Source organism: Acanthochromis polyacanthus, chromosome 18 (assembly GCF_021347895.1).
Source record: "Acanthochromis polyacanthus isolate Apoly-LR-REF ecotype Palm Island chromosome 18, KAUST_Apoly_ChrSc, whole genome shotgun sequence".
NCBI classification, from domain to species: domain Eukaryota; kingdom Metazoa; phylum Chordata; class Actinopteri; family Pomacentridae; genus Acanthochromis; species Acanthochromis polyacanthus.
The window spans coordinates 19,367,657-19,395,624 of record NC_067130.1 but is presented as its reverse complement, the minus strand read 5'-3'; the positions used below and the strand labels follow the sequence as shown (position 1 = coordinate 19,395,624).

The 27,968-nt window shown below is 39.8% G+C and overlaps 1 protein-coding gene across 2 annotated transcripts; it reads right to left on the bottom strand.

Moving 5' to 3' along the window:
* Positions 1-796: 796 nt before the first annotated feature.
* Positions 797-27,703, bottom strand: LOC110969063 (kinesin-like protein KIF2A). Of its 2 annotated transcripts, XM_051938660.1 has the most exons (22): positions 27,520-27,703; positions 25,793-25,887; positions 23,847-23,966; positions 23,674-23,703; positions 22,849-22,903; positions 21,356-21,475; positions 20,242-20,342; positions 19,644-19,739; positions 18,773-18,827; positions 16,417-16,579; positions 16,245-16,335; positions 16,103-16,166; positions 15,929-16,020; positions 12,518-12,660; positions 12,232-12,436; positions 11,282-11,392; positions 11,108-11,175; positions 9,541-9,630; positions 7,807-7,951; positions 6,213-6,314; positions 2,946-3,081; positions 797-1,491 (listed from the first exon to the last, which is right to left on the bottom strand). In XM_051938660.1, the coding sequence occupies exons 1-22, from the start codon at positions 27,578-27,580 to the stop codon at positions 1,406-1,408; spliced, it is 2,229 nt and encodes a 742-aa protein (XP_051794620.1). In that variant the 5' UTR covers positions 27,581-27,703; the 3' UTR covers positions 797-1,405. The 2 variants fall into 2 exon arrangements, with proteins under 2 accessions (XP_051794620.1, XP_051794621.1); XM_051938661.1 differs by lacking the exon at positions 23,674-23,703 and having other exon boundaries at positions 27,520-27,702.
* Between the last annotated feature and the right edge of the window lie 265 nt (positions 27,704-27,968).

Sequence of the window (27,968 nt, the reverse complement as noted above, 5' to 3'; positions counted from 1 at the left end):
ATATATATCCACCAATTCACATCTATGCACACTAGTCTGGTCTGATGGAGTCTTGATGATGAGGTTTCACGTGTATGTGAGAACACAAGTATGGACAGTTAACATACTGAGAAACAGCCACAGTCTTCTGACCGCAAGGGTACAAAGCTGCTCGTCTTCTCCTCCAGCATCAGGAAATGTCTTCAAAGCTTCTTCAAATCCAAATCCAATCAAAAGATCAAACTAACGCCATTGGTGCAGTCGGACAATGAAGTTGTGTTAAGGAGCATCGGAAATTGGAGTATCAGTAATGTAAATTTCCAGCGAAAATTTTTTTTGGGGGAGGGACACACGGGGTGGCCAATCAGATCACAAGGGGAGAAACTGCCCCCGTATGCCCCCACAGAATATCCGCCACTGACTAAAATTTTAAGACCAGGCTCATCTTCTAGTCAACATTGTTTTTGTGTCAAAACCCTTTTCCAATACAGGCACATTTTGACAGAATAAAATTCACCTCCATACCATCAGTTGTAGCTATTTTTTTTATGTCAAACCTGGTATTGAAATCAAAAGACGTATTTTTTTAAGTAGCTGATGTAACATTCTGACACTAAAAACTAAGCCTGTATTTATATTTTTGAATAATATACAATTTTTTTCTACTGTTAACATGAGTCGTGTTGAAGGTTTTGCATTATTTTAAACAAAAAGATAACCTTTTCACAGTTCAATCCTGATAAATGTTGCAGCTGAATCACTCAGCCTTATAGCTCCACATCAGACTGCTTGTTCTGTTAAATGAAAACACGTAAAGCAACAAGAAGTAGCCTTTATTATGGCAAATGAAAAATCAGTTTCAGTAAATGTTGTCTGGAACACTTTGATCCTAGTGCACCGTTCAGCTCAATTAATGTCATGTATTGTTAATTCCATGTTGCAGGCTTTGCCTCAATCAGACCTTTATTACATACAGTATCAACACAAACACACAGTGGCTCATTTTACACACAAACTCCACAGGCCCCATTCAAGCTGAAACGAGGGCGAGGACGGGAAGAAAACCCTCCAAATATTGCACAAAACGGCAACGGCTGTTTATAAAATTGGCCAAAGTGAGGAGAAGCTATTATTGACTCTATAAAAATTCATTTACAACAAATACTCATTGACCTCTTTTCTGTTTTTAAATGAAGCACTTGTGACTTTGGACAGAAATGTTGCAGATACACGTCACAGGAAGATGAAGAGCAACGACGGTCGACTCTCTGGTTCTACAGATGGACGGACGGATGACGGGAAGCAGCCTGTACAGTGTCAGAAAATCACAGCCGACTTCAGTCGGCTCTTTCATCTGCAGTGACCTCCTCAGCGGCAGGATTCACCTTTCTGAGGACGATCAGAGTTACAGTGAAACATGGTTCGCCTATAGAGCCCGAGGCCTCTTGGGGGTTATTTGTTTGCTCGCTTGTTCCTCTTCCTGGAGAGCACAACGGAAAGACTTGACTTTATCTGAAACAACAGAGAACATTACAGGTTTTATTGTATATGTGTGGTTTTACACGTGTGTTATTAGCCCGATACAGCCCAGCATAGCGTGGGCTCTATGACTAAATCTTCATTTTTGATTGGCAGTAGATGTGCAACTAGATGAGGGATACAGCTGTGCAGTTTCTGTATTTTGAAATATGTGTGAAAGAAAAAACAATTTAACTTTTTTAGGTTCACTGGTTGTAGCTAAGTTGGAGCAAACAGCATTATCCTTCAGTCAGACATGTTTAGGGAACATTTGGTTGCAGCTGTAGGAAAAGAAATAAGCGTAGTGATACCGAGTATGAAACCTATGGTTTGTGTTTTAACTCTCGTGTCATGCTGCGGGTCAAAATGTATCCATTTTAAAGTCTGAAAATGTGGGGAAAAATATATTTTCACAGTGAAACTTCTGATGTCCACATTTTCAACATTTTTGGGAAATCTTTGAGCAATTTTGGTGGAAAAAAGAAATATTAATTTCACTGAATTTTGGTTGATTTTTATGTGAATGTTCTTAAAGAAAATATTAGAAGTTTTACTGATATATATGTAATCACTTTAGATATTTTTAGGATTTTTTGGGGAAGATTTTTACTCATTTTTTGAAAATATTTACAAGAATTTTCTTTCCAAATTTGGGGGATTTTTAAAAAATAGAACTTTCAAGGGAAACTTCTAAGGAATTATTGGAATTTTCTTCTTGAAGGTTTTTGCAAATTTTCAGAACTTTTGGGAATTTTTGTTGCTGAATTTTTGGATTTTTTCAGACAAGGAAACAATACGTTTTGGTGCTCGTAAATGAAGACAACACTTTTAAGCAATTTATCGTAGTTAAGACATAAGTCAATACATGTTATTAAAACTTGGATAATAAGGGTTATATTAATGTAAAGCAAATAAAAATACAGCAAAAATTGCACTGCAGTATTTGTAAAAACAGTAAGAATATGTCCTGATGGACTTGCACAATGGCAGGTCTTAAAGGGTTTAACTGCTGGTGATCTCTGAAGGACTTTTCAGACATGAAACAACACCGTTAAAGATGGTTTCAAATTGGCTTTTACATGATTTATTTGATTTGATTGTAGAGTTACAGAAGCTTGTGCTTTCAGTTTTAGTCAGATTTGCCTGAATCTACTTTCTTCATCCACAAATGAACAGAAGAAGCTTTTGGTCAGATTATTACTGACTGCTTTTAAGCTCTGTGTCACACAGAGAAAGAAAAAACTGTTTTTATAGACTGATGTGATCTCTGGTTTGGTTTCATCCTTTCTGTCCAAAATAGATTAAGACTGAAATATTAAATGTATGAAAGCAGGTGGTTATTTTGTGCTGCTGTGGTCATTATGCTAATCTGCTGTCATTCAGGTAAGACTTGTGCTGTGTTTCTGTGCTTCATAAACACGTTTGAAAGGAGCTTGGTGGTTTTCTACCTCTCAGCTCAGTGAGAATGTCTATCTTCTGATCCAGGATTTGCTCGAGTTGAGTTGCATACGATTCAACATCATAGTCGACCTCCTCCGTCATTTCCAAAAGCACCTTCTCGTCTTCCAGCCAGCGGATCGACTCCTGGAAAGAACGAGCTCAAGTTTAACGCTCTGGACCTCAAAACCTGCAGACAGGGTTGAAAAATCTCCAAAAAAATGCCCCATTTATCAACCAGAAATTGAACCAATTATGTGTGATATGCTCCTATGAAAATGAAATAGTATAAAATCATAAAATGGAACCAAATTAGAGAGACTGAGTGGAAAACATGACAATCAATAAAATAAATGCAGCAGGTTGCTGAAAGATTCATTCAGCGAGGTGAAACATCTTGCACCATGCTGAAGGAATGTTTCGTGTTCAGAGCAGTGTGAACTTTGGAGGAAAATGTTTGTAGTTAAATATCTATAGTATGTAGAGTTACCATTAACCTCAGTTATGGACACTTGGAAAAATGTTATACATGCATTCCAGTTGTTTAATTTTGTAAATCACATAATCAAATTAATCTATCCTTTGTTGTTTTTGTTTTGATTTATGGTACTTTAACTTTTGCATAATGCACAGAAGGCATGTCTCACATCTCTCTCTTTCTAGTCCTCGGTGTGCTGTCTCCATAGAGGTGCAGGACTTTATATTGCAGTGAAAAATGAGCCCACAGTGATTTAAAATGTGTCAGGAGGAGCAAAGAAAACACAGAGGAAGTGCTGGGAGTGAGTTAAAAGTCAAAAAAACTTATAAAATTCTGAACCCAACCTGACTTTTTTTTTTTATTTATTTTTTTTTTTACACGGTTCAAACCCAATTAAAGCTGCAAGCAGCACTGAGCAGTCCCTCAGACACCAAACATGTCATGACATGGAGTATGGTGAGGTGTGGTGTATGTCAGGGTGTGACAGTCATACCAAAATGTAGCTGACCAATCTCAAGGATTATATTAAAAAGCTCCTAGCAACAGTATGTGCAAATATACTGCCTATAAGTTCCAGTTACCGATAGGTGGCGCTATGACTATGCTTACATTTTTAAGTGTGGATGTCTTTAGATGTGGACTCTGGTCCAGCATATGAAATATGTGGCAAATTTGATCATGTGCACCTGAGATATAAACACTTCAGTAGTCATGGTGAGGCAGAAATTCGCCGTTCTCCATGAATCATCATCAACGTCTTCAGGTTTATGTCGCCACGTCTGAGGTGAATGTGGTCAAAAAGCTAACGGTAGCATGTCAAGGAGTAAAACATGTCATTTCCTGTTGCCAGCAGGTGGCGCTATGACAGTGAATGAATATTAGCATATGGGTGTGATGAGGGCAGGAGCCTGATCAAACGTGTAAAGTCTGACATTGGAGCATGTTTAGGGTAGTTAGACCGCACTTCCTGTTTCATGGCGACAGTTCAGAATTCTGGTGGCCGCTGTGACTGCACCCTTTGACTGTTGCGGAAGATTTTGATAAGTTTTCATCATTAAGGCCTGTTCTACATACTGGGCAAATCTGAGCTGTCTTGGAGTTACCCCTTTTAGCTCTTGAAACTGAGCAAAAATTTGAAAAAAATCTCAAAGTTAATGCAAAATGGCAGACTTCCTGTTGGGTTTAGGGTATGGCTGCCACTACTTTTTGGGTACCCTGACAAGCTGCATGTGCCTAATACCAAATGCTGTAGATGTGGGTGAAACGTCCTGTCCGTAGAAGATGTTACAAATTTTGCAGTGGGGTGCTATGGAGGCATGTTGCTACACACAAAAACGCAAGTCCCACAAAATATCAAACTTGTTGCCAGTTCTGATGTGTGAGTAAATTTTCATCAGTTTTGGAGCATCTATAGGCCCTCAAAAATACAACTGTTTTGGGCAAATAATTCCTTGTATTTCAATAGGTCCCAATGAACTGTCAGTGCTGGAGCCATCAATGCATTCAGTTTGGTATTAGGTGTGATACAGAAACTTCATACTGCCTCACGAAGGCTAAACTCAGTAACTACATATGTGGATGAGATAAAACCTCTCACTGACTTTCTGCCACAATATGCCGCCGTAGAAAGTTAACTACAGAGCTAAAGTCAGAAGGCTGTGCTGAGTGAAGGCTAGCTGCTAGCATTCAATGTATTTAAATACACTGAATTATGTGCTTTAAAGCTGCTTTACCACACAATTACATAGAGTTCACAGCGACTGAGCCAACTACCTCTGGCATCAGCAGGCCGAGATATGACCTAATCAGTACTGACATTATAATAGAATAACAAATTGGGAAGATGATATTTAATTTGGTACAAAAAAAGTCAGTAATAAAACAAAAACAGAATAACATTATCAGCTAAAAAAAGATAAAAGACAATAAAGAAAGCATTAAAACTTTAGCTATTGCAGCTAAAGTCAGAGAGAGCTGTGTGGACAAGTATTAAAAATATAAATGATTGATTTCCCCCAGGTTTTTCTTTGTAAATGTAAAATATCATTTCTGGCTAAGTGATATTTTCGTTTTGTCCACACTAGAGCTGAAAATCTACTTACAATTTTTCTAACAGATATTGTGATTTGATTTGGAATATCATTTTTTCAAGCATTCACTGTCTAATAGATGTAAAACTTGTGATGGAAATGAGATACATTTAAAATAGTGACTGCCACACAATGAACTTGTGAAACCACCGACACCATTTTAACTCTGGGTCAGACGTGCTTCATAATTTATATGTAGATATTCTGCATCACCCTCACTATACTCGATATTTTCATCTACATACTGTTTGAATTTTACTACCAGCTATACATGTAATATTTTTAATGCCACTATAACAGTAAACTATGACTCAATTTCAATGTTAGCTTGTACTTTGTATGTATCATTCATCTTATCATGCACTCACCCTCCTCTTCTCCCATCCCTCCCCCTCTCTACCTCTTCTGTTCCTCTCAGCCCTCCTTCAAGCAGCAGATGGGTCCCCCCACATAAAGAGCCGGGTTCTACTCAAGGTTTTTTCCCTGTTAAAAGGGAGTTTTTTCTTGCCACTGTCATCTTAGGATCTTGCTCTGGGAGTTCAGGCATATGGGTTCTGTAAAGCGTCTTGAGACAATTTTGACCTGTAATTGGCGCTGTATAAATAAAATTGAATTGAATATCCTGAATTGTTAATTCCAAATTCAAATTGCGCCTTCAGTTGCAAACCAATTATCCCCACTCCAGACTTTGTGTTTGTGGATGTCTGTACCTGAAAAACAGCCCTGTGATCTTCCAGGACCTGCTCCTCCATCTCCACCAGCTGAGAGACGGCTTCATGGAAAGTAAAGAGCTGCGGGGAAACCTCCTCCTCCTAAAACACACAAATGTAGATGTGGTTAAGAACTGAAAACTGCTGCTGACACGTCACAGAATTCTCAGCTTCCAAGCATTAAAACTACACTGGAAAAAATGCCCCTCTCAAAACAAGAAAGAAAAACTTATTTCAAAGAAATTTTACTTTCAAATAAGTGGGGGAAATTTTTTTTTTTTAAAAATCGGCCAATAGAAAGAGCAAAAGATTTCTTGGTAAGATTTCTAGATATGATATTTAGAATATTGAGATCTTAACTTGGAACTAGGAAAACTTATTTTAAGCTATATTTTACCAGGATTGTCAAGCTTATGTGTCTTAACCCTTCTGTTGTCCTCATTTACGGCACCAAAAAATATTGCTTCCTTGTCTGAATAAAATCCAAAAATTCTGCAAAAAAATTCCCCAAATTTTTAAAAATTTGCAACATCTTCATGAGGAAAAGTCCTTAAAAGTTTCCCTCAAAAGTGTTATTTTAAAAAAAAATCTTCAAATTTGGCAAGAAACAAATTTTTAAAAATGTAAAAAATTGTAAATATTTTCAAAAAATGAATAAAAATCTTCCCAAAAAAAATCCTACAGATATCTAAAACGATGACATATCAGTAAAAGTTCTAGTATTTTCTTTAAGATCTTTCACAAAAAAATTCGCTGGATTTTGGTAGATTTTTTTGTGAATGTTCTTAAAGAAATATTTTTTTAACATTTCTTTTTTCCATTAAAAAAATTCACAAATTTCTCAAAAATGTTTGAAAATGCAGAAGATTTCATTGTGAAATATATATATACATTTTTAAACTTTAAAACGCATCAATTTGACCTGCAGGATGACAGGAGGGTTAATACAAGATCATTTCTGATTGTTTGACTTAACACGATATTTAAGCTGCATTGTCTTAAAAAAAAGTCCCTCCATCTTGTGGAAACGTCACTCGTTTGTTTTCTTTAGTGAATTTATCTTAAACTAGAAAAGCACTCAGAGAGTGCAGACCTCCGCCAAGGATAGAGAGGAAAACAGGAAACCTATGCAGTAAAGGATCATGAGCTGGAATCAAACCTGTGTCTCTGACACAGTTCTGTTTACAAATCACCTTCTTAACCATTTGAGCTATCTGGACACCTTGATCCAATTTGTTGGACGACATACTAACCTATGATGTTTTTGTCATATTTTGGACCACATACTAAAACATACTAAAAAATTAAAAGTGATCCAGGATCCTTTCCGGATTGCCACCAAAATTAAATCAGCTCTTCCTCTTACCATAGTCTACATCCCCTCAAAATTTCATGTGAATCTGCACAGGCTTTTTTGAGTTACCTTGCTAACAGACAGACAGACACACAAACGCCGGGTGTCACATAACCTCCTTGGCGGAGGTAATCAAGTGAGATGAGACATTTTGACTAAAAATTAGACATATAGACTTGGTAAGATTTTGAGTTTTTGCAGTGGAAAGGACCAACAGCCAGAGCTGCTTCAGTCTCTTACATTCTGTTCACAAAGCAGCTTCAGGTCATCTCTCTGTGGAGAGCTGCCGACTCCCCACTGAGCCTCCAGCACCTCCAGCTGGGTGACGTGTCCTCCCTGACGAAGCTCCATCGCTGCTGCAGGGTCCACCGTGAGCTCCTTCACCCTGACAACATCACAGCCGCTCATAAAAACAACGCTCTGACGACCGCTGCTGAGGTGAACATCAATGACGCGTTTGTAATGTAAATACACAGGCTGGTGACATGTCGCTCATCATGCCGGGAGACGAACCTATGATGAGCACTGTGTGAGTTACAACAGAGAAACATGACGGGGAGGATGAACGTAATGCAGCTTTTAGGAAATCAAGCCTGGAAAAATAAAAGCAAAACAAACAAATGATAGACACCAAAGCAAACTGAGTACAAAGCAGGACAAAAAAATGCAGATGTTCTACAGACACCGGGCTCAAGATGAGATGATTATTGGACACCTTTTTCATTCTTTTTGTCAGGAAATGTCATGAAAACAAACAAAAAGTGGTTTAATTTAACTGTTTTTAAGCACATTTTTCCATTTGTGGACGTATAAATCAGGTTGTAAGCTCTCAGGAGTAGAAGTTGTGGCGCAATAATGAAAACAAAATGAAGAAACAAAAGGTAGCAGCAGATGAGAACAATAGATCTGGATGAAGTGATAAAGACACCAATTTTCCTCAAATAAATGGATGGAACATGAATGTAATTTGTCATGTTTTCTGACTCCACCGGTGGTTCATTTGATTCATACAACACTCTGGATGGAAATGTGCAGTGATGCGGATTTTTTTGAAAACTGATTTAATTGGAAGTTCATTTAAATTTATTTCCAAACTTGCACAGAAACATGGCCTCTGTGCTAGTCCGTGTTCAACCCAGCCGTTTCTCCTAAACAGCTGGACGTTTTTAGCAAATGTTATGCGAACAGGACATAACGGTGAATTTGGCGCTCTGGTGAGTAGCTGGCATAAAACCTACAGAGTATGATCTGCACTGATGATGGAGGAATCGCAAATATAAGTAATATTCATTAGAAAGATGCATTCGTTGATGGTTTTAATGTTTTCATGACAAAAAAAATATTCTACCAGTTGATCTAAAATATAAATAAGATGATTTGGGTTAACATAAGTGGACAGGGAGAAACAGAAAGTGGTTGTTAACAGGTGAAACAAGGCAGACGCTGGACAGGTTCAGCTCAAATTTTAACGTTTTACCGTCACACACTGATCTCAGACTCAGGCTGAACAGATTCCACGCTGGATGTGGCTTCATGTGCAGATTGACGGGTACCTGATTACATCCAGAACAAATCAATGATCTGGATCTCAGATTATCAGCTGGACATCTGGCATGTCAGAAATTTCATTTGGCTGTGTCAGTGTGTAGTTTGAGCAATTCCACAATTCAATTTCCCAGAATTCAGCATGAAGTTTCCTCAGTGCATTTAAATTTACAAAAGCAAACCACAGCGAACATGGCGCTGATCAGAGAGCACGATGTGTGGACAGAGGCTTGGGGAATCAGTGTGACCAATTCACTGATACGGAACATAGAGAACATAGGATTAATGGTCGATTCAAATGTGTTGACTTAGCTGGCATTACGTACAAGATTAATAAAATGCCCAGCGTCTGCCCGGCTTCAAGTGGGAGGTGACAGATAGTAATATGGCGGCAGGATATTGCTGAGAGACGCAGTGAAGTGATCATACTCATAAGAAGGAGAGAGCTCAGAGCGACCTCCTCCACCCCCGCTCTGGGAGAAGGGAATGTCTGAGGGACTTATCCCAAACTCCTTTACTCTGGAATAGCATGGCAGGAGAGAAAAACAGAGAAATACACGAGCGAGAGGATTAGGTAAACGGTGTGCACTCACTTTTACATCAATATACACCGATCAGCCACAACATTCTGACCACTGACAGGTGAAGTGAATAACATCCATCATCTTGATATAATGCAGTGTTCTGCTGGGAAACCTTGAGTCCTGACATTCATGTCGATGTTTGACATGGATCACCCACCTAAACATTGCAGGTCAAGCAACACCCAACCCCCCCCATTGACAGCAGCAGTCCTTGATGCCACCCTCAACAGGACAATGCACCCCAGCACACCACAAAAACTTCTCAGGAGTGACCCAGGCAACACTACAGAGCTAAGGTGTTCACCTGTGTTCCACACTCCCCAGATCCAAATCTTACTGAGCATCTGTGGGATGTACCAGGATAATCCTGATCTAGGAAGGTCCCACCCTGCAACCCACAGAATTCACTGCCTCAATCCCAGTGCCACAGGACATCCTCAGAGGTCCTGTGTCCATGCCCCACTGGGTCAGAGAAGTTTCAGCAGCATGAAGGGGAGCAACACAATACTACCCAGATAGCAAACTATGGGTGAATCAATGTTGAATCTATGTTGAGACCTAACGTCGAAATTATACAGAAAGCGCAAGGTTGATAAAATGTTGAGTCAACGTTTGCTTTTCAACCATAAATCACACTTTACCCAGATAGCAAAAGATGTTAAATCAATGTTGAATTAGGGTTAAGAAGGTTGAATTTTGGTTACGGTTGAAGATTGATGGTTGGATCAACGTTGATTCAACAACATTTTGTCAACATTGAAGTTTGTGTTTAAAAGATGCCATTGAATCTACATTGTATTTTGGTTTAATTAAAATGTTTGACAGGTCAATGTTTAATTAATGTTGAATCTATGTTTGCAAACATGTAATCTATGTAAGCAAACGTTGACTCAACACTTTATCAACCTTGCGCTTTCTGTATAATTTCGACGTTAGGTCTCAACATAGATTCAACATTGATTCACCCATAGTTTGCCATCTGGGTAGGCAGGTGGTTACAATGTTTTGTCTCATCAATATAAATTGTTTCAGGCGCAAAACAAACATAGGCACACAGGTAACCAAGGCAGGTTTGATCCAGCTGATTCAAGACTGAAATGATTACTGTTGTGTTATTTTGGATAAACAATGAGATGTTTCTCGCCTCTTCCTGTCTGCCACATGGAAACTCATCTCTCAGATAATATGTACAGCAGTCAATGATTTTTTGAAAGCTTTTGAATTGAATTACACATAAGATGTCTGTCAGTTACTGTATTGTATGTTGTCCTGTAGAGCCACTGATTGACTAAAATAACTTGTTCTTGATTCATAAGACAAAGAAACTTGAAATTAAAATTGAAACTCTTCTATTTGTAGGATTTTTACATTAGCATATGGGAGTGATTCCTGTTTAGGAAAATGTGTTTTACCTGTTGGCATATCTCAGCGTGTTCAGGGTGTTTTCACAGGACGCCATCCCAGGAGAGATGGTTGCAATCTGTGGGAGGAATCCTCAGCCAGTTATTCACCAGAACTCTTCACTATGATCAAATGCTTCTGTCCACAGTGGATGCACTGATACATGCAGCGGTGGTGTTTCCTACCATGCATGTTCTGGAGTTTTCTCCGATGAACGAGTCCCTCAGCACCTGGGTTAACTTGCTGGCTCTGAACGGAGTGTGTGGTTTGTTCCTGCCAAGAGCTCGAATACACTCCTAAAATACACCACATGCATGAGGAAACTATCAGACAACACTTCTGATGATCAGTTACATAAATATCATCCATTAGTAAATCATTTATCAATGAAAAATAGGTAATATTTATCAGTTCTAGGTTCTCATAGCACAGGATTTGTTGTTTGACGTCACAAAATTAAATACTCGGCTGTATTGAATTTTGGACTGTTACATCTCCAGTTTCCATCAGGAAATGGAAAAATTAAGATTTATTTAAAACTATAAGGGCGTGGCTCCAGAGGAATATGGCTATTTCAGTTATAGGTAAAATCAAAATTACCCCATCTCAGTTTGAGCTGCTTCCCTCTGGCATCACCATACATACTAACCTCATGTGTTAAAGCAAAGGTTTTTAAACAGGATTATTATATTATCTTACATTACATACTATGTAATATTGTTCTGGTGAAAGATTTGAGCATTCCTGCACAATGAAACTTTTATTATTTTTATAAAACCTTGGATTTGCTTCACTTCTTAGTCTTTTAACACTGATTACTGACTTGCACACTTAACACTTCTGCAGAAAAAAATCTCGTCAGGGTTTGATGATGTGTACCAGGCCAAATTCTTAGTATATGAAAAGCTGCTTGAGAATAAAACTAATTCTTTTTTTTTAAAATGCTGCCCATAGTCAGATTAGTTGGGGTGGAGCAAGTAACTGCACTGCACCAGATGACTTCTTGTTTCATTGTGTCTGCCTTTACCTATTCTAATTGAAGTAATGACACAGTGAGACGTAAAAATAGCAAAGGATCCATAGTAACCGTTTGTAAGATCTAAATCCATCAGACACTGAAGCACTGAGGGCAGACCTTGAGTGCCAGCAGGCTCTTGTTGATCTCGGCTCCTTCGAGTCGAGTCTGTCGGTCTGCGCTCGATGTGTCCGCTCCTCTCTCGTTTCCCGCCAGGTCGATGAGGGAAAACTTTCCGTGCATCTTCCCTCGCCGACGCAGGATGATCTGAAACACGGCGTGACTCCGAGAAGAGTGAGCGTTCGCCGACGTCTGACCGGACGTCCTGAGGGAGACAACATGTTCATTCAGCTGCTCTCAAACTGCAGCTCTTCTATTTTTAAAGATGATCCCCTCCTGTGCCTACCTGCAGCTGTTTCCCACTTCGATGAGTTTGAGGACGTCCTCCGTACACTTCACCTCCCTCTCCTGCAGCCCCACCACCTGCACCTGCTGCTTCCCGTCCTCCAGGACCCGTAGCTTGGCTTTACGGTTTAACAGGTCAAACACCTTTCATGCAAATTAACACAACTGCTGTCATTTTCTGAGCCACTGCATGAAAAACATACATCCAACTTTGAGAAGACATTCATTACCCAAGAGAAGATTTAATTTTTATCAGAGATAAATAAAACAAATCTATAAATATGAACATACTCAATATCTTTATCTTTGAAGTGTTTGCCATAGCAGTCAAATGTTTGGACAAACCTGTTGAAAATACATGTTGACTACATTCCTCGTGTGTTATTTTTTCAGTTTTCGTGACTTCAGTTTTGTTCTTCATTGTTAAAAATAATAAAAACAAGGAAACTAATGGCTTTTTTAATCAATGCTCATATGCTGCTGGATGTTTTCTGAAATCAAATTAGTCTGTCTGTAAAATGTTGGGTGCCTCTATTAATTTCCTTAAGCACAACATTTTTTTCATAAAGTTCTTGTTTTTCTTTTCCAGCGAGCACTCCTGTATTACAAAGCATCAAATATGAATTATTATAATGTTCAAAATTTTTGCTTTGAAAATTACTTAAAGACCCACCGAGGAAGATTTTTATGCTCATAAAGTCTCATATTAATGTGGATGAATCTTCGTTATTTACACTTATTAATGCCCCCATTTTCGATTTATGAATCATTTTGGTTTTGTAAATATTTGTATTTTATTAATTTTTTGTCGACTCCTCTGGAACTTCCTGTGAGAGACGGAGCGATTTACAGCAAATACGGTGCGCGTGCGCTGACGGAGCGTAGCAGAGCGGAGCTAGTTGTTTTTACAGGGTTTATACACCAATCTTGAAGTTAAATTTACTACCATTTAATACCTTTTTTTACTACCTTCAGATTTTTTTTTACAACCATCAAGACACCGAGTTGCAAGTATTAATCAGAAACCTTTTTTGATATGCACGCAGATTTTGACATACAACACTTACATCATACTTACCACTATCCAAGGAGACCTAGTTATTTAGCTGCAGGGTATTAGTTACAATAACTGGTGCAATGTGAGGTGGGTGCCTTGCTTCAGAGGCGCTTAAGCGATGGAATGGTATTGAATTTAAACTTACGTACAACCTTTTCAAGATTGACTCCCAACCATTAGGCAACAGCTACTAATATGATAAAATAAGAGATTTAGACAAAATATTGCACATTTATTTCCAGTCCCCATGGAAGACTCCACTAGCCCATTAAGAACATGTTTAACAACCACACAAACCAGTAAAAACAAATTGAGACAAGGATTGAACAACCAACTAGGTTTAAATGACCAACAAATCTGCACGCAAATTTTCACAAAACACTTAATCAAAAAGAGAGCAGGATGACAAAATAAAAAAATCTTGTGCCAAGTGCCTTAACCTTTCATAAAATAGAGAGAGAGACAAAATCAGAATCTTACGGCAAGTGCGTCAGCTGCACAGCCTTGTCCTCGTTAGTTTTGTCCATTTGCACCAATTCCTCCTCCTTCTCTTTGTATCTTTTCCTCAGAGAATTTGATTTTGTGATTAGTTCAGCCATTGCAATTTTGTCCAATCACCGCAACTTTCCCGCAATTTTGGCCCGCCTCCCGTGAGTTCCACCAATCATAGCAGCTCCCAGTGCAAACGTAATGCACGTATGTCACCGAATTCACTTCCTGTTTATGGTTTGAAGATGCAGACATGTGCGATACTAATGTCTCTCATTTACCAATAAAAATTACTGCTGAAGACCGTGATAAACAATTAATTCACTGATGTTCTTCACCAAAGCGGAGCTAAACTATTTTACAACCGTGCAATATTGTGGTGGAATACAAAAAAAGAAAAAAAATCATCGATTGATACACACTCACGAAACATATTAGAACGGCTGAAATGAGCGGACAACAGACCAGACAAATCACCATGATGGAAACTGTTGCATCCAGATCCATTAAAGCACTGAAAGAATGAGGTAAATTAAATTAATTATTCCACCAAAGAGTGGAGAGAAATGTCCATGTCATCCGGAGGGTCGACCACCGCCTGAGCGGGACGCTACCACAGGCAACGCGCTCCGTGGTCGGACAACTGGGGCAGACGGGGCGTCTCGGTCTCGCCGCTGAGAGCCACGGCGGACTTATGTGACGATCAGCGTGTGTGAATCATTTCCTTGTTACCCACATCACTCAAAACGGACTCAGGGATTTGAATGAAGTTTTCAGGGTCGGTCAGAAATGACGCAAGGACTAAGTGATTAGACTTCGGCAGTAATACGGCTTAAAGTTTGGATCCACGTATAGGTTGTGGGAGAGCAATCTGCGGACAGATGAGCGCTAATCCGCGATCCCGCAGGCCGCGGTCGCTCTCGGAAGTCGAACTGGCATCATCCAGGGAGATGTCAAGTTAGCATTGCAGCAGCTAAGTCAGCTATGTACTCAGTGCGCACGCAGATGATTTCAGCTCTCTAACGACCAATGAATGCATTGCTATGATGTCGACGTGAGCGACTGACGAACGTTCCGGTATAAAATTTTGCAAGCAAGATATGTTTTATTTTATTTATGTTTATTTTTTGATCAAAATGAAACAGCTCATTGTCTAAAAGAAAAAAAATAATACCTCGTTTTTAAAAAATAATACCGTTTTGCCCAAATTTAAAACCTTTTAAGGCCATTAAATTTTGCGTTTTTGATTTATCACTTTTTAAAACCCCGCGGAAACCCTGTTTTAGCAGTAGCAGAGCGGAGAGTTGGTTGAGAAGACGGCACACATGGAGCGCAAAAGGAAGCTAACGGAGCAAAGTCTGCAAGCAAAAAGGTTGTCAGATCGACAATGAAGCAAAAGAAAAGTTCATCTTGGACAGGCATTTCAGAGGTGGACAGAATTCCGGGAGCAAAAAGGAATCAAAACAGATGTCGAGCTGGCTGTGCTTTTCATAGACAGGTACGTAACTTTAGCTCTTTGTAAGTTTGATACAATTCTTTTGTCTTTTCTGTGTGGTTAGTAGACTATGGGATTAGTTTGACTGTGACTGGTTTAGTTGACTAACTTTGTGGCAAAAACACTGTGTGGGTATTGGCTACATCGTATCGTTTACGACGGTTTGCGACAGTGCATGCCGAGGCTCACGGGAAATGTAGCGTCCGCTAAAATCTTCCTCAGTGAGTCTTTAAATGTTTGAATCAACTATCAAAACAGTTGCTGAGAATCATTTTCAGTTGTGCCTCTAAAATATTTATCGACAGGATATGAATAATAAACAATGGGGTTTATTTATCTGAATAAATTCTCAGTCATGCTGAGACACTTGCCTTCCCGCTGTAAATCTCAAAAAATGTGGCAAAAACTTGCAGATCCAGCTTCTTGTAGTTTGGCTTCTTTAACATGAGAAAAACGTCTCTGGCTGCAGGGAGAAAAAACAGACGCTCAGCTAAATTCAGTCAAGCATGGTAACCAGCAGTGAAAACGGGGAAAGAAATACTAACCTGACAGTGCATAGATCCCTTTAGAGCAGTCCTGGTTCTTTCCTGAAAAGTCTCCTCCCATTGTCTAAAAGGAGATAAATGTCACAAAATGTAAAGTGACACTAAAAACAAATTCTCCTCAAACTAGAGTCAAAGCACTCACATGTGTTTTTCCACTTCCAGTTTGTCCGTAAGCAAAGCAAGTGGCCATCCCCCGCTCAAAAATGGTCTCCACCAGCGGCTGAGCAGTGAACCTGCGACAGAAAAGGCTTTAGTAGCAGCAGGGACTTTGTCTGATGAGCTGCAACACAGAAAAAAAAAAAACACTTGTGTACCTGTAAACCATTTCATTGGTGGAGTTCTCATCGAAGGCATAATCAAATCGGAAAGTTTGGTTCTCCAAGTAGCGCGTCAGGTCGACTTTCTGCTTGGGCTCGTGGACCATCACCACGTCCTTACTGGGGATGGTGATCACATCCAGATCCTTCACTGATAACTCTGGAGAGACAAAGATTTTTTTTCTAGCGAGCAACCAAATCTAAACCTAAAATGGCGAAATTTAATCAGATTTACTACGTTCTATACATCTCATTTAAAAATTCATGAGTGCACTCCTCAGCAAAACCGCGAAGCCATGACTGCACAGAAGACATTCCTGAGTTCTCTCTACTTGAACCATATGTTGTGCTCTTCCAAAGAGTTGTATGGCATTATGTTGCAGTGAAAAATGAGCACACAGTGAGAAAACTGTGATAGGAGCAACTGGAAAAGCACTCAGAGAGTACATTCCCCCATATGGCATTGTCAGAAATGCAGCATTTTTTTTTTTTTTGGGGGCTACGTTTATACGAGGACCATCTTAATAGAAAACACAAAAGTGGCGTCTTGTCTTCACTTTATATTTCACGTTTAGACGAGCGGTTTTGAAGGAAATCTGCGTAAATACAGTGACGCTATAGTGTGGAATTTGATTGGATATGCATGCCAGGCAGCTAGGTGGCGCTGTGATAAAACTCTGCCATGTCTACTCGCATGCGTACCATCTCCCTTTTCAAATCTCCGCCGCGGTAAATGTCAGATGGCGACTAGTAAGAAGAACTTTGTTTGGACAGACGAAGCGGTACTACTGCTTCGAACCACTTTGGACTACAAAGCCACAAAAACCCAAAACGGAATTTGTTTACTTCCTTGTACCGGCCGGCAAACCAAAGCACCGGCGCACGTATGCGACATAATCGCGTACGCGACGTGGTCAGATCTCGGCAAAGTTTTGCGTTTTGCTGTTTAGACGGAAACGTAACGGCGGACAGTTTTCAACTTTTCCACTCTGGAGGCCGGTTTCAAATTTTTGCGTTTTTAAGCCCCCAAAACGCCGTCCCCGTATAAACGATAAGGTGTTTTGTTGAAATATTTTGACGTTTTTACCTTCAAGCGTCCTCGTGTAAACAGGGCCTTAAAAATGCAGCATTTGTTTATTAGTTAGTGATGCTGATTAGACACCACGATATAGTGTACAGGTGTGCTTTAGACTGCCCACAATAAAAGGCCACTCTGAAAGGTGCAGTTTTGTTTTATTGGGAGAGTCCACTCCTCTTCAATGGCTGCGGAAGTTGCTGGATATTGGTGGGAACTGGTACAAAACTGCACCTTTCAGAGTGGCCTTTTACTGTGGGCAGTCTAAGACACACCTGTGCACTAATCATGGTGTCTAATCAGCATCTTGATATGGCACACCTGTGAGGTGGGATGGATTATCTCAGCAAAGGAGAAGTGCTCAGTATCACAGATTTAGACAGATTTGTGAACAATATTTGAGAGAAATGCTGATATTGTGTATGTGGAAAAAATTTTAGATCTTTAAGTTAATCTCATAAAAAATGGGAGCAAAAACAAAAGTGTTGTGTTTATATTTTTGTTGAGTGTAGAATGTGGCCATTTAATACAGATGTACCCACAAACAAATGACCTTGCACTGAGCACAGGCGTGTGTTATGCATGTGTATGTAATGTATGGATCCCGAAACGCATCACCTAAATATGTAGCGGGCAGCAGGAATTGACGGCACTCGGAAACACCCTCACAATTTAATCATACAGTTGTTCCTTGTATCATTTCCGACAATTAAGTCTTGACAAGTCCACAGCGGTGGATTTGTAGTAGGATCACAATAATGTGATCGTCAGCAGGCAGCGTTCACTTGTAGTCATAGTTACAGTGATGCCGTGCCGCAATCTCGCAATGATACAGAAATCTTTAACAAATCTGTGGATTCAGACTATAAGCTGCATCACTGCCCAAATCTAATCATTTGGTCCTTGTGTCATTTCTAACCTTCCCTGAAAATGTCATCCAAATCTGTTGGTCCGCTTTTGAGTAAAGTTGCTGACAGACAGACAGACAAACAAACAGCAATAGTCACATAACTTCACCACATTTCCTGGCGTAGGAAAAATCCCCTCGAAAATGCTTGCTGTTCAGCCAAAAACTTGTTGCAACATTCCGCAATTACTAAAACAGCTGCTAGTTAATTTTTCTGCTGATCAGTGAACTGTTTGACTAATTGCTGCAGCTTGAAGACAGATTAAGAAAATTTTAGTGGAGACATGACTGAATATATATTCAATGGAAAGACGCTTCTTGAAAGAGTTTGGTTCTGTCTGAACACACCTGCTGTGTACAGCTTTGCTCACCTTTTTTATTGAGGGGGCGTGCACGAACACACACACATATCCTGTGCTCCTCGATCTGAAACATTAGAGGTTACAGATCAATACATCAACAGTTCAATACATCAACAGGTAACTGTATGTGGTATTTACTGTATGTGTTTTCATGCTCTGACCAAGTTTTAACTTCATGTCTGCATCAGAAGTGATGGACAGAGAAAGTGAAAACAAAAACCTATTTGGTGTGTCCTCCTTTTTATCTACATTTCCTTCTCTATCTCTTTTGCTCCTCTCTTCTTTATCTCCGGTTGGTCTCCTCTCCTTTCCTTGTCTCTTTATCACCTCCACCTCTTTCTCTACCTCTTCTATTGATTCTTTATCTTCCATTGCCCTCCTTTCCTTCTCCTCTACCTCCCCTTTTTCTTCTTTATCTCCTTCCTTTCTGTTTTTACATCCTCTCATTCTTCCTCTACCACTTTCTCTCTTCCTCTCATTTGGTACCTCTTTTCTTTATCTCCTTCTTCCCTTCATTTTCATTTCCTTCTCTCCTCCTCCATTCTTTGTCTTATCTCATCTTTTTTTCTATATTTTCTCCATTGCTCCTCTCCTTCACTTACTTCTCTTTATCTTCCTTATCTCCTTTTCTATACCTCCTCCTCCTCCTCCTCGTCTACCTCTTTCCTTCTTCATCTCCTCCTTTGGTGTCTTCTTTTCTACTTCTTCTCTGTTCTTCTTGCTTTCCTCTAGCAGATCTTATCCTCTTCTCATTCGCTCTCTCTTTTCCTCCTTTATCTCCATTTCCTTATCCCCCACCTCACCCCCCACTCCCCTCCACCCTCTCCTTTCCTTTAACTGTTTCTCTACTCTCAGCATTTACCAGGGGCTCTAAACTTACCAGATCGTTGGTGGTTAAAGGTCTGTAGTCCAGACTGGCTCTGAAGTCTCTGATCATACACATAATCTCATAGTTCGGTAAATTAACATCCACCTCCTGCAGTGGGACAGAACACAAAAGCGAGGATGATTTTTAATCGATAAGGACCAAAATCTCTCAGGATAAATTCCTGAAACAACGTCATCCATCTATCCATCATCTATACACCGCTTAGTCCTCATTAGGGTCACGGAGGGGTTGGAGTCTATCCCAGCTGACTTTAGGTGAAGGCAGGGGACACCCTGGACAGGTCACCAGTCTATCACAGGGCTACATATACAGGCAAACAGTAACACTCATTTTCACATTTACAAACAATTTAGAGTTACTAATTAACCTCAGCATGTTTATGGTGTGTTCGAGGAAGCTGGAGAACCCTGACAAAACCCACGCATGCACAGGGAGAACATGCAAACTCCATGCAGAAAGATCCCGGGAAGATCGGGACACAAACCGAGGATCTTCTAGCTGCAAGGTGAAAGTTCTAACCACCAAGCCACTGTGCAGACCAAAGTCATTTTATTGCGATACAAAGTCAGAACACATGTTTTGTCCTCACCTGTGCCCTTTTCTCTCTGAGTTCTTGCTGCTGAAGACGCCTTTTCTCTCGTTTCTCCTGCAGCTTCTCTACTTCCTTCACACAGTTGGATTTCCTCCGTGCTAGAAAAGAAGAACAATGAAGATGAAAATAATCAACAGCAACAACCCAAAACATTAAACGGTAACACCAGAGTCCACTTCTGATCCACCGATTTAAAAAAAAAAACTGTCATTTTTTTAAACCAGTTTGCTGTTATTTTGCAATGTTCCCCGTTTTGTTAAATTACAGATAATATCTAGTAAAATCACAGAAAAAGGTATGAAATTAACTGTAAAATAAACTGACAGAACTATGAATAATGTCGATACATAATGAAATCAAAAAGGTATATTTTTACAAAATGTTAATTAGTTTTTGACAATTTAATCTGTTCAACTGGATTTAAATTTTAGGGTGATATGTAAAAGTACTGAAGTATGTACACACTGTGCACCAGGTTGTAATAAAATAAAACAACAGCTGGAAGATGTATTTTGTCTTTAATAGCAAAGCAATAGTAGTACCTCTATATTTCAATTTTTCCAGATATGGTAAAATCATTTAAAAAAAATCATTCTGAGAGCTGCATTTGTGTAATAACCTTTTTTTGGTTAATGAGCAACTTGCTTTACATGTAAATAAACTGGAGATGCTGAGCTCCAAACAGCAGGGGGCGCAGCAGAGGGACAATTAGAATTAATTCACTGTTAGTTTTTGTCTTCTAATTTGATTAATTGAAAGTAAAATATTGATAAACAGCAGATTTCTGTTTTAAAGTCACTCTAAAGTGTCAAGTATTAATCTGAAGAGTTGATTTTGTTCCCAGATTTATGGTAATTCGAGCAGCCACAGAGAAAAACTAAAACAAGTGCTGTAGTATGAAGCTGCAGCCAGTGAAAGAGCCTTTGACGCTCTCGAACACAGCTGTGTGGAAGCATGACATCACCCTATCTGGCTGCTGCAGCGTACCCTCCACCACAAAACAAACAGCAGAGATGCTGGAAACTAAATCCAAGTGTCTCTGCGAAGACAGAACAGAGCCAAGTGGACATGAATCACCTCTGACATGAAGTATCCAGACAGAGTGTGTTACCGTTCTGCTGCTGCATCAGCGCCTGGTTCAGTGTCGGCTGGGGAGCGATGGCGGGTGGAGGCGGCTCTGCAGCTTGGCTGTGCTGGCTGGGACGGGCCCGGGTGGTTCCCACTGCGGCAGCTGAGGAGCACACAGTCCTTTATAATCACTCATTTGTAGTTCAGGTCAAATTGCAAACACAAAACAAACCATTTTAATAATCAGTTTTTGTGTAAACTGTTCACAGCGACACTGAGCCTCATTCAAGAGCATCTGCGACATGCACTGATCAGGCACCACATAAGACCACTGACAGGTGAAGTGAACAACACGGATTATCTCCTCATCATCACCTGCTAGTGGGTTGGACATACGAGGCAGCAGGTGAGCATTTTGTCCTCAAAGTGGATGTTAGAAGCAAGAAAAATGGGCAAGTGTAAGGATTTGAGCAAGTTTAACAAGGACCAAATTGTGCTGGCTGGATGACTGGATCAGAGCATCTCCAAACTGCAGCTCTTGTGGGGTGTTCCTGGTCTGCAGTGGTCAGTATTCATCAAAAGTGGTCCAAGAAAGGAACAGGTGACAAGGTCATGGGTGGCCAAGGCTCACTGATGCACGTGGGGAGCGAAGGCTGGCCCATGTGATCCGATCCAACAGATGAGCTGCTGTTGCTAAATTGCTGAAGAAGCTAATGCTGGTTGTGATAGAAAGGAGTCAGGTGCCTCTTTCAGCAGGACAATGTGCTGTACCACAAAGCAAAAATGGTTCAGGAGTGGTCTGAGGAGCACCACAACCAGTTTGAGGTGTTGACTTTGTCTCCAAATTCCCCAGATCTCAATCCAATTGAGCATCTGTGGGATGTGCTGAACAAACAAATCTGAATATTTGGATCTCAAAATTAATATTCGGATACCGACGTCATGAACAAATATTGGGGTCCAGTCCTACGTAGCACACAGATTAATCTTTGGCTCTCAGCCTTCATTAGTGGTCCTTGTTAGGAATTAAAGCTCAGCGATTGGAGGTTTCTTCCCAAAGTGCACCCTGAGCGTTAACATTTACTTCTCCCCTAAAAACACAGATGTGCACAAGTTTCTATCTTGGACCTCATCAAAGAACCAGATGTTTTGGAGCACATTTGTTGATCATCTGAATTAATTCTGGAACTAGTGACTAGAGACACTGATCCAAGTGATTTTAAAAATCCAACTTTGTAGCTCAGTAACATCTCCAAATGGTAGTTTTCATATTCTGGAAGGCATAACATGAACAAAATATGCGGTCAACCCCGTGACTGAGTATTTCTACCTTGAATCTGAGGTGCTTCATGTGCTCCGCTCCACATAAACACACATCTTTACGCCCAAAACAGTGCTCAACCCACTGTGCTCAACCAGTAAATACTAACACTTCTGAAAGCTGTGTGTCAGCGGGTAGTCGCAGCGACTGAAGCAACACACGGAGTAAGTTCCCTCAGATTCATCAGTGGGTCAGTAGATTGAAATCAAACATACCTCTGTTCTCCCGTGGAGCATTTTCAGCCTTAGGTATCGCTGTAATCCGTCTGGTCTGAAAGGCAATAACAGATGAGCAGATGCTGTTTACAAATTCTCCAGGATTTGAAGCAGTTTGCACTAATTTTCTCTATAGCTTTAATTTTTATATTCCCAAAAAGTGCTTTTGAAAACCACCAATAAGTAAGCCTTTAACAGTAAGATGTAAGACGTGAAAAACCTGATTCCACAAGAATAAAGAAGGTTTCTGCTGCTAACAATGATTTCCATTTATATTCAGCTTCTCTAAAGGACATCTGTACTGAGCTCAGTAGATTGCAATATTTACCGGTAAAGTTTAATTATATTCAGTTATTTAGAATAATAATTTGTTATTTTATAGCTGATAATAATCTGGCAGATGTTTAAAATTGAACAAATAGTTGTTATACGAAAAAGCAGTCCAATGAAAACTGTGAATCCAGGAACTAGATATCAAACGGTAAGTAGATTAAGCGATTAGTCAACAGATTAATCATTTTAGTCATTTTTTTAAAGCAAAAAAATTCCCAACAATTACTGGCTTCCAGTTCCTGCAATGTTAGAATTTGCTGTTTTTCTCAGATTTTTTTAAAACTATAAATTTAACAATTTTGTCTTTTTGACAACACAAAGTCTGTATATGTCACTTTTTCACTAATTTCCATAATTTTAGAGTTACAACTCTAAAATTCAGAAAATAATGTCCAGATCACTAATGACAATACTTATAAGCCGTTCTTTCAGGAACTGGCTGCCAATACTTCTTGATTCTGTTAGGCTCTTTACAGTTCTAAGTTAAACTACCTGTGTTTGACCGTATTTAAAGACTTTTCCCTTTGAAAAGAAAAGCAAAAAGGTCTCAACAATTTTGAAAAACAAATGCAGTGTATTTTCCTCATATCATATTAAATAACCTATGAACAGGTCATGTATGAGTAACAGTGGCTGATGACTGATAGCTGCTGGTGGGAGCAGACCTTGGGGGCTTTACTGGTTTTGGCGACACTGGAGGGAGGAAGAGGAGCTTCAGGACTCTGTGGGATCTCCTCATCAGGAGCAACATCTGGATTCAGAGCAAAGACACTCTCCAGGTCGATCTGAGGAAGAAACAAGACACAGATAATGTTATTATTAATATTTTAACTTGTGTTTAATCAATAACCTGTGTTTAATCAGGTCGTCTCAGCTGACTGAGATCAAGGGAGCATGAGTGTAGACAGCTAAAGTTAAATTGGAACATCAAGTATCTGATCCTAAATTAAGAAAAAGACTATTTAAAATCTCCCTGACATAAACTTTGCTAATAGGCAAACATACAGGTTCAGAGAGTTTTTCTCTCTGGTATGCAGATTGTTTAATTTCTTCTATTTATTGTTTGTTCAGTGTAGTCCAGTAATCTTAAAGTTGGTGGTTCCATCATTGGCTCTTCTATGTGCTGCAATGTCCTCAGACAAGATAATAAACCCTAAATTACTCCTGAGGGCAGTTGAGCATCTTGTATTGCAGCTCTGCTGCGACTTATGTGTGAGTGTGTGTGAATGGAAATTGCATATTAAAGTGTACAACCTAACTAAGGTTGAAATTTGTATATAAGAGTGTAAAAATGTCAATATTAATATATTGGCGATATTCTTTTATGTATATTCAAACAAATTATTTATACATTGAGAAGTAAAAAGGACTTGCTCACTCATTGAAATGTGCAAACTAATTAGCATCTCTGTACCACTCTCTGCTCAGCTGGGATGTGTTCTCTGCTGCATGTGCTGCAGATAGTGCTGAGAACATTGTAAATAACAGAGTCAGAGCTGCTCTGTGGGACAAACTGTGTGATGACACTATATTAAAAAAAACTAATTTTTTTTCATATTGGTGCCTATTTATCCAGGCTACCTGGAGACACTGAAGATCAAGACGGACGGACGGACGGACAGACAGAGCAGTAGCTCTCAACCTGGTCAGAATTGAGTTTCACCTCTTTTGATACCTTTATCCTCATTTTATCCTCATTCATATGCCAAGGTCATGGCTGGAGTTGAAAGATTTGGGGCATGGATTTGTAAAACTATTGACTTGACAGTTTAAACTTTGGAAGTGAAATCCCCTGCATAATGCATACCCTAAACTGCAACCTTTGCAATTTGCTAATTAAATTGTTCCCAATTGCAATTTTGATTCGAAATCACTTACTTGTTCAGCACTGGTGATGGCTTTGTTCGTGACATATATTGTGTGTTGATGTGAGATGAGCAGTTCAACAAAAAAAATGTGTAGTATTTTACTGTCTTTATGATAAACTGGAACTTTCCTGATTTGCAAAATCACCTTTTGAATTTTCAAACTGATGGCATAGTCTTTTGCTATTATCTACTGTACATAATTTTTTCTGTTATATCATCTACTTTTATTTTGAAACGCCAAAATGGGCAGGACTTTACCTCTCTGTACAGAACAGAGAACAGACACAACAAAACACAGCATGTCAAAAACATACAACAGCATCTTCTAAAAACTAACTAGATTTAATGTCTATTGACACTGGTTTTGTCTAAATGGTACAAACTAGTGAAAATTATTTTTTCCAGTCTTGGACTCGAAACTTCAGTTTTAAATTTGACAGGAGATATAAATGGAGACAGCTAAACATTTACATATATACATAAATGATAGTCTGTCTTATTTTTTCTGGCCTACTTTTTAATACTTTAATTAACTGCAGCAGCACAACTAAAAGTACAGACAAGTTTGAAAAGAACTGTGTTTTGCTGGCGCACAAACTGCTTTCCAGCACCTCTGACAAAGATTCATAAGATCACTTGTCACGCTTGCATGTTCAGCATGCATTACATACAAATCACTGCACCAGGACATAATAACACAAGCTAGAGTCATAAAGTGCAGCTGAGTGCAGCAGCAGCTTCACCTCTTTCCCTTTGGTGTCCCCGTTCTCGATCCACTCCACTGTCACACTCTCGTTGTCCTCATGCAGTGATGTGACCATCGCCTGGTGTATTCGTCCTGCAGAGGATGCAGAGAGACATTAGGCTGCATGGGACTGGAAAGGCGATGCCTACAGCATGTATGCGCTACTTGAACTTTAAATCAGAGGCAAACATTAACACAAGCAATGAGCCGTGAAACTAACACGCAGCGTCTCTGACCGTGGAGATTTTTCACTGCAAGCGATGAGCTGGTGTCAGTGTCTGCTGTTTTTCATTCCTAGTTTCTACAGACTCTATTTAAACACTATGATAAGGACAATTAGATGCTCATGGATGGGGCTGCAACGATTAATAAGTTAGTCGACAACTATTCAATAATCACTCTCACTATCAAAAAAAATTATTTGATAATCGATCATGGATTTTAATGTCTTTAAAAAAAACTCTTTCAGCTTCTTAAATGTACATATTTTCTGATTTATTTCCCTCTCTGTCACAGCAAACTGACTGTTTTTGGGATGTCAAAAAACAAGAGATTTGTGATCTTGGGCTCTGGGAAACACTGGTCGACATTTACATTATTTTCTTACATTTAGCCCAAACAGCTAACTCATTTATTGAGAAAAGAATTGCCAGTTTAATCACTAACGAAAGTAATTGTTGGTTGCAGTTCTACTTTAAAGTATATCACAATATCAGTCAGAAAAAGTATAATTTCTCCAAATTGTTCAGTGCTGCACTTGACCATTTTGTGACTTTCATAAGATTTTGATGAATTGTTCAGCTCTAGTTTGTGTTTTATTCACTTAGTATTGTCACTGATTTTTACATATTATAATTCTACTAGTGTAACTCTACTCTGCATTAGAATTGCAGTGAAAAATGTGTTAGGTGTCATCTATAATGATACCTATAATATCGATTAATCTTTCCAGCCGCATTGTGGACAACAGCAGACGTCTGTCATCTTGGGCCTCCCTGATCAATATTTCTCACCAGTTTCTGGCATTTTAGAGACTAAACAACCAACCGGTTGATGAGAGAATAATGGACAGTGAAGACCATCATCAGCCGTGCTGATGGGTGTGGCTGATCAGAGCTGATCATTAGATTTCCTCCTGTCATTCACTGTGTGCTGCACCGCTTAAAGAGCTGCGTTCACTGGCTGTTAATTGGATTCTTTGTTATCAATGAATAATTAAAATACACATTTTTAGAGCTATAAAAAGGAGCGGGTATAAGACGCAGGCTATTTCAATGCCAGTGAGAGAGGAGAGGCCCCGTGCAGCCCTCCCTCACATTCACAGGCCACTGCTGGATGATGCAGTGCAGCTGCTGCAGGCATCCCGTCCTCTACCAGGCTTCAGCCATGATCGGAGTCGCGGAGCGACCAGGGCAGGTGTCACTATTCACAGGTGGACGGAGCCGTCCGCCCGGCTGACCGGCAGCCCGGTCGGGCCACCGGCGTGTATCTCCATGACTGACAGACGACAGCAGCGTGTCAGAGAACAGCATTTCTGTCGGTTTTAGGGCTCTAACGCTTCACTCTGTCTGGTTTTTACCGACACATCCTGGTGAAAACGATGCGGAGAGGTGATGTAGCCGCTGCTAGCTAGCAGGAACACCCCGCTGCGGCGAGTTAGCTGCTCTCCTCCGGACCAACCCGATGGAGAGCGGCGTGTGTGTGTGTGAGGAGCTAGCTACGTACCGTCGCTCCGCTTGATCTCCACGTAAATGCCCACGAAGATCTTCCCGAAAATCCCGGCCATCGCTCCCCGTGTTCCGTTTTATCGTCCGGTCCGGTCCAAGTTGTGCTGCTGCGGAGACTGAGGTCACTAACGGTCAGTCATAGGAGAGGCAGGAGGAGAGGAGACTGTGCGCATGCGCGGCTGTTGTCTCCCACTACTGTACAGTATCCAGCATCTTCTGTCACATTTAATGTTTTAATTAAGATTCAGTACTGAAATACTCACTGTGCGTCAGTGGTGGAAAGAAACAGAAGCACAGTCACTCAATTTAAACTCATTTTAAACTACACTACCGCTCAAAAGTGTGGGGTCACTTAAAAATGTCCTTGCTTTTGAAAGAAAGGCATTTTTCAATGAAGATAACATTAAATTAATTAGAAATGCAGTCTAGACATTGTTAATGTAGTAA

Coding starts and splice junctions, on each gene's coding strand:
- LOC110969063 (XM_051938660.1), bottom strand. CDS start 27,580: ATGGCCGGGATTTTCGGGAAGATCTTCGTGGGCATTTACGTGGAGATC. Junction 25,888..27,519: donor GGAGATCAAGCGGAGCGACG/GTACGTAGCTAG, acceptor CATCCTCTGCAG/GACGAATACACCAGGCGATG. Junction 16,021..16,102: donor AGGGATCTATGCACTGTCAG/GTTAGTATTTCT, acceptor TTCTCCCTGCAG/CCAGAGACGTTTTTCTCATG.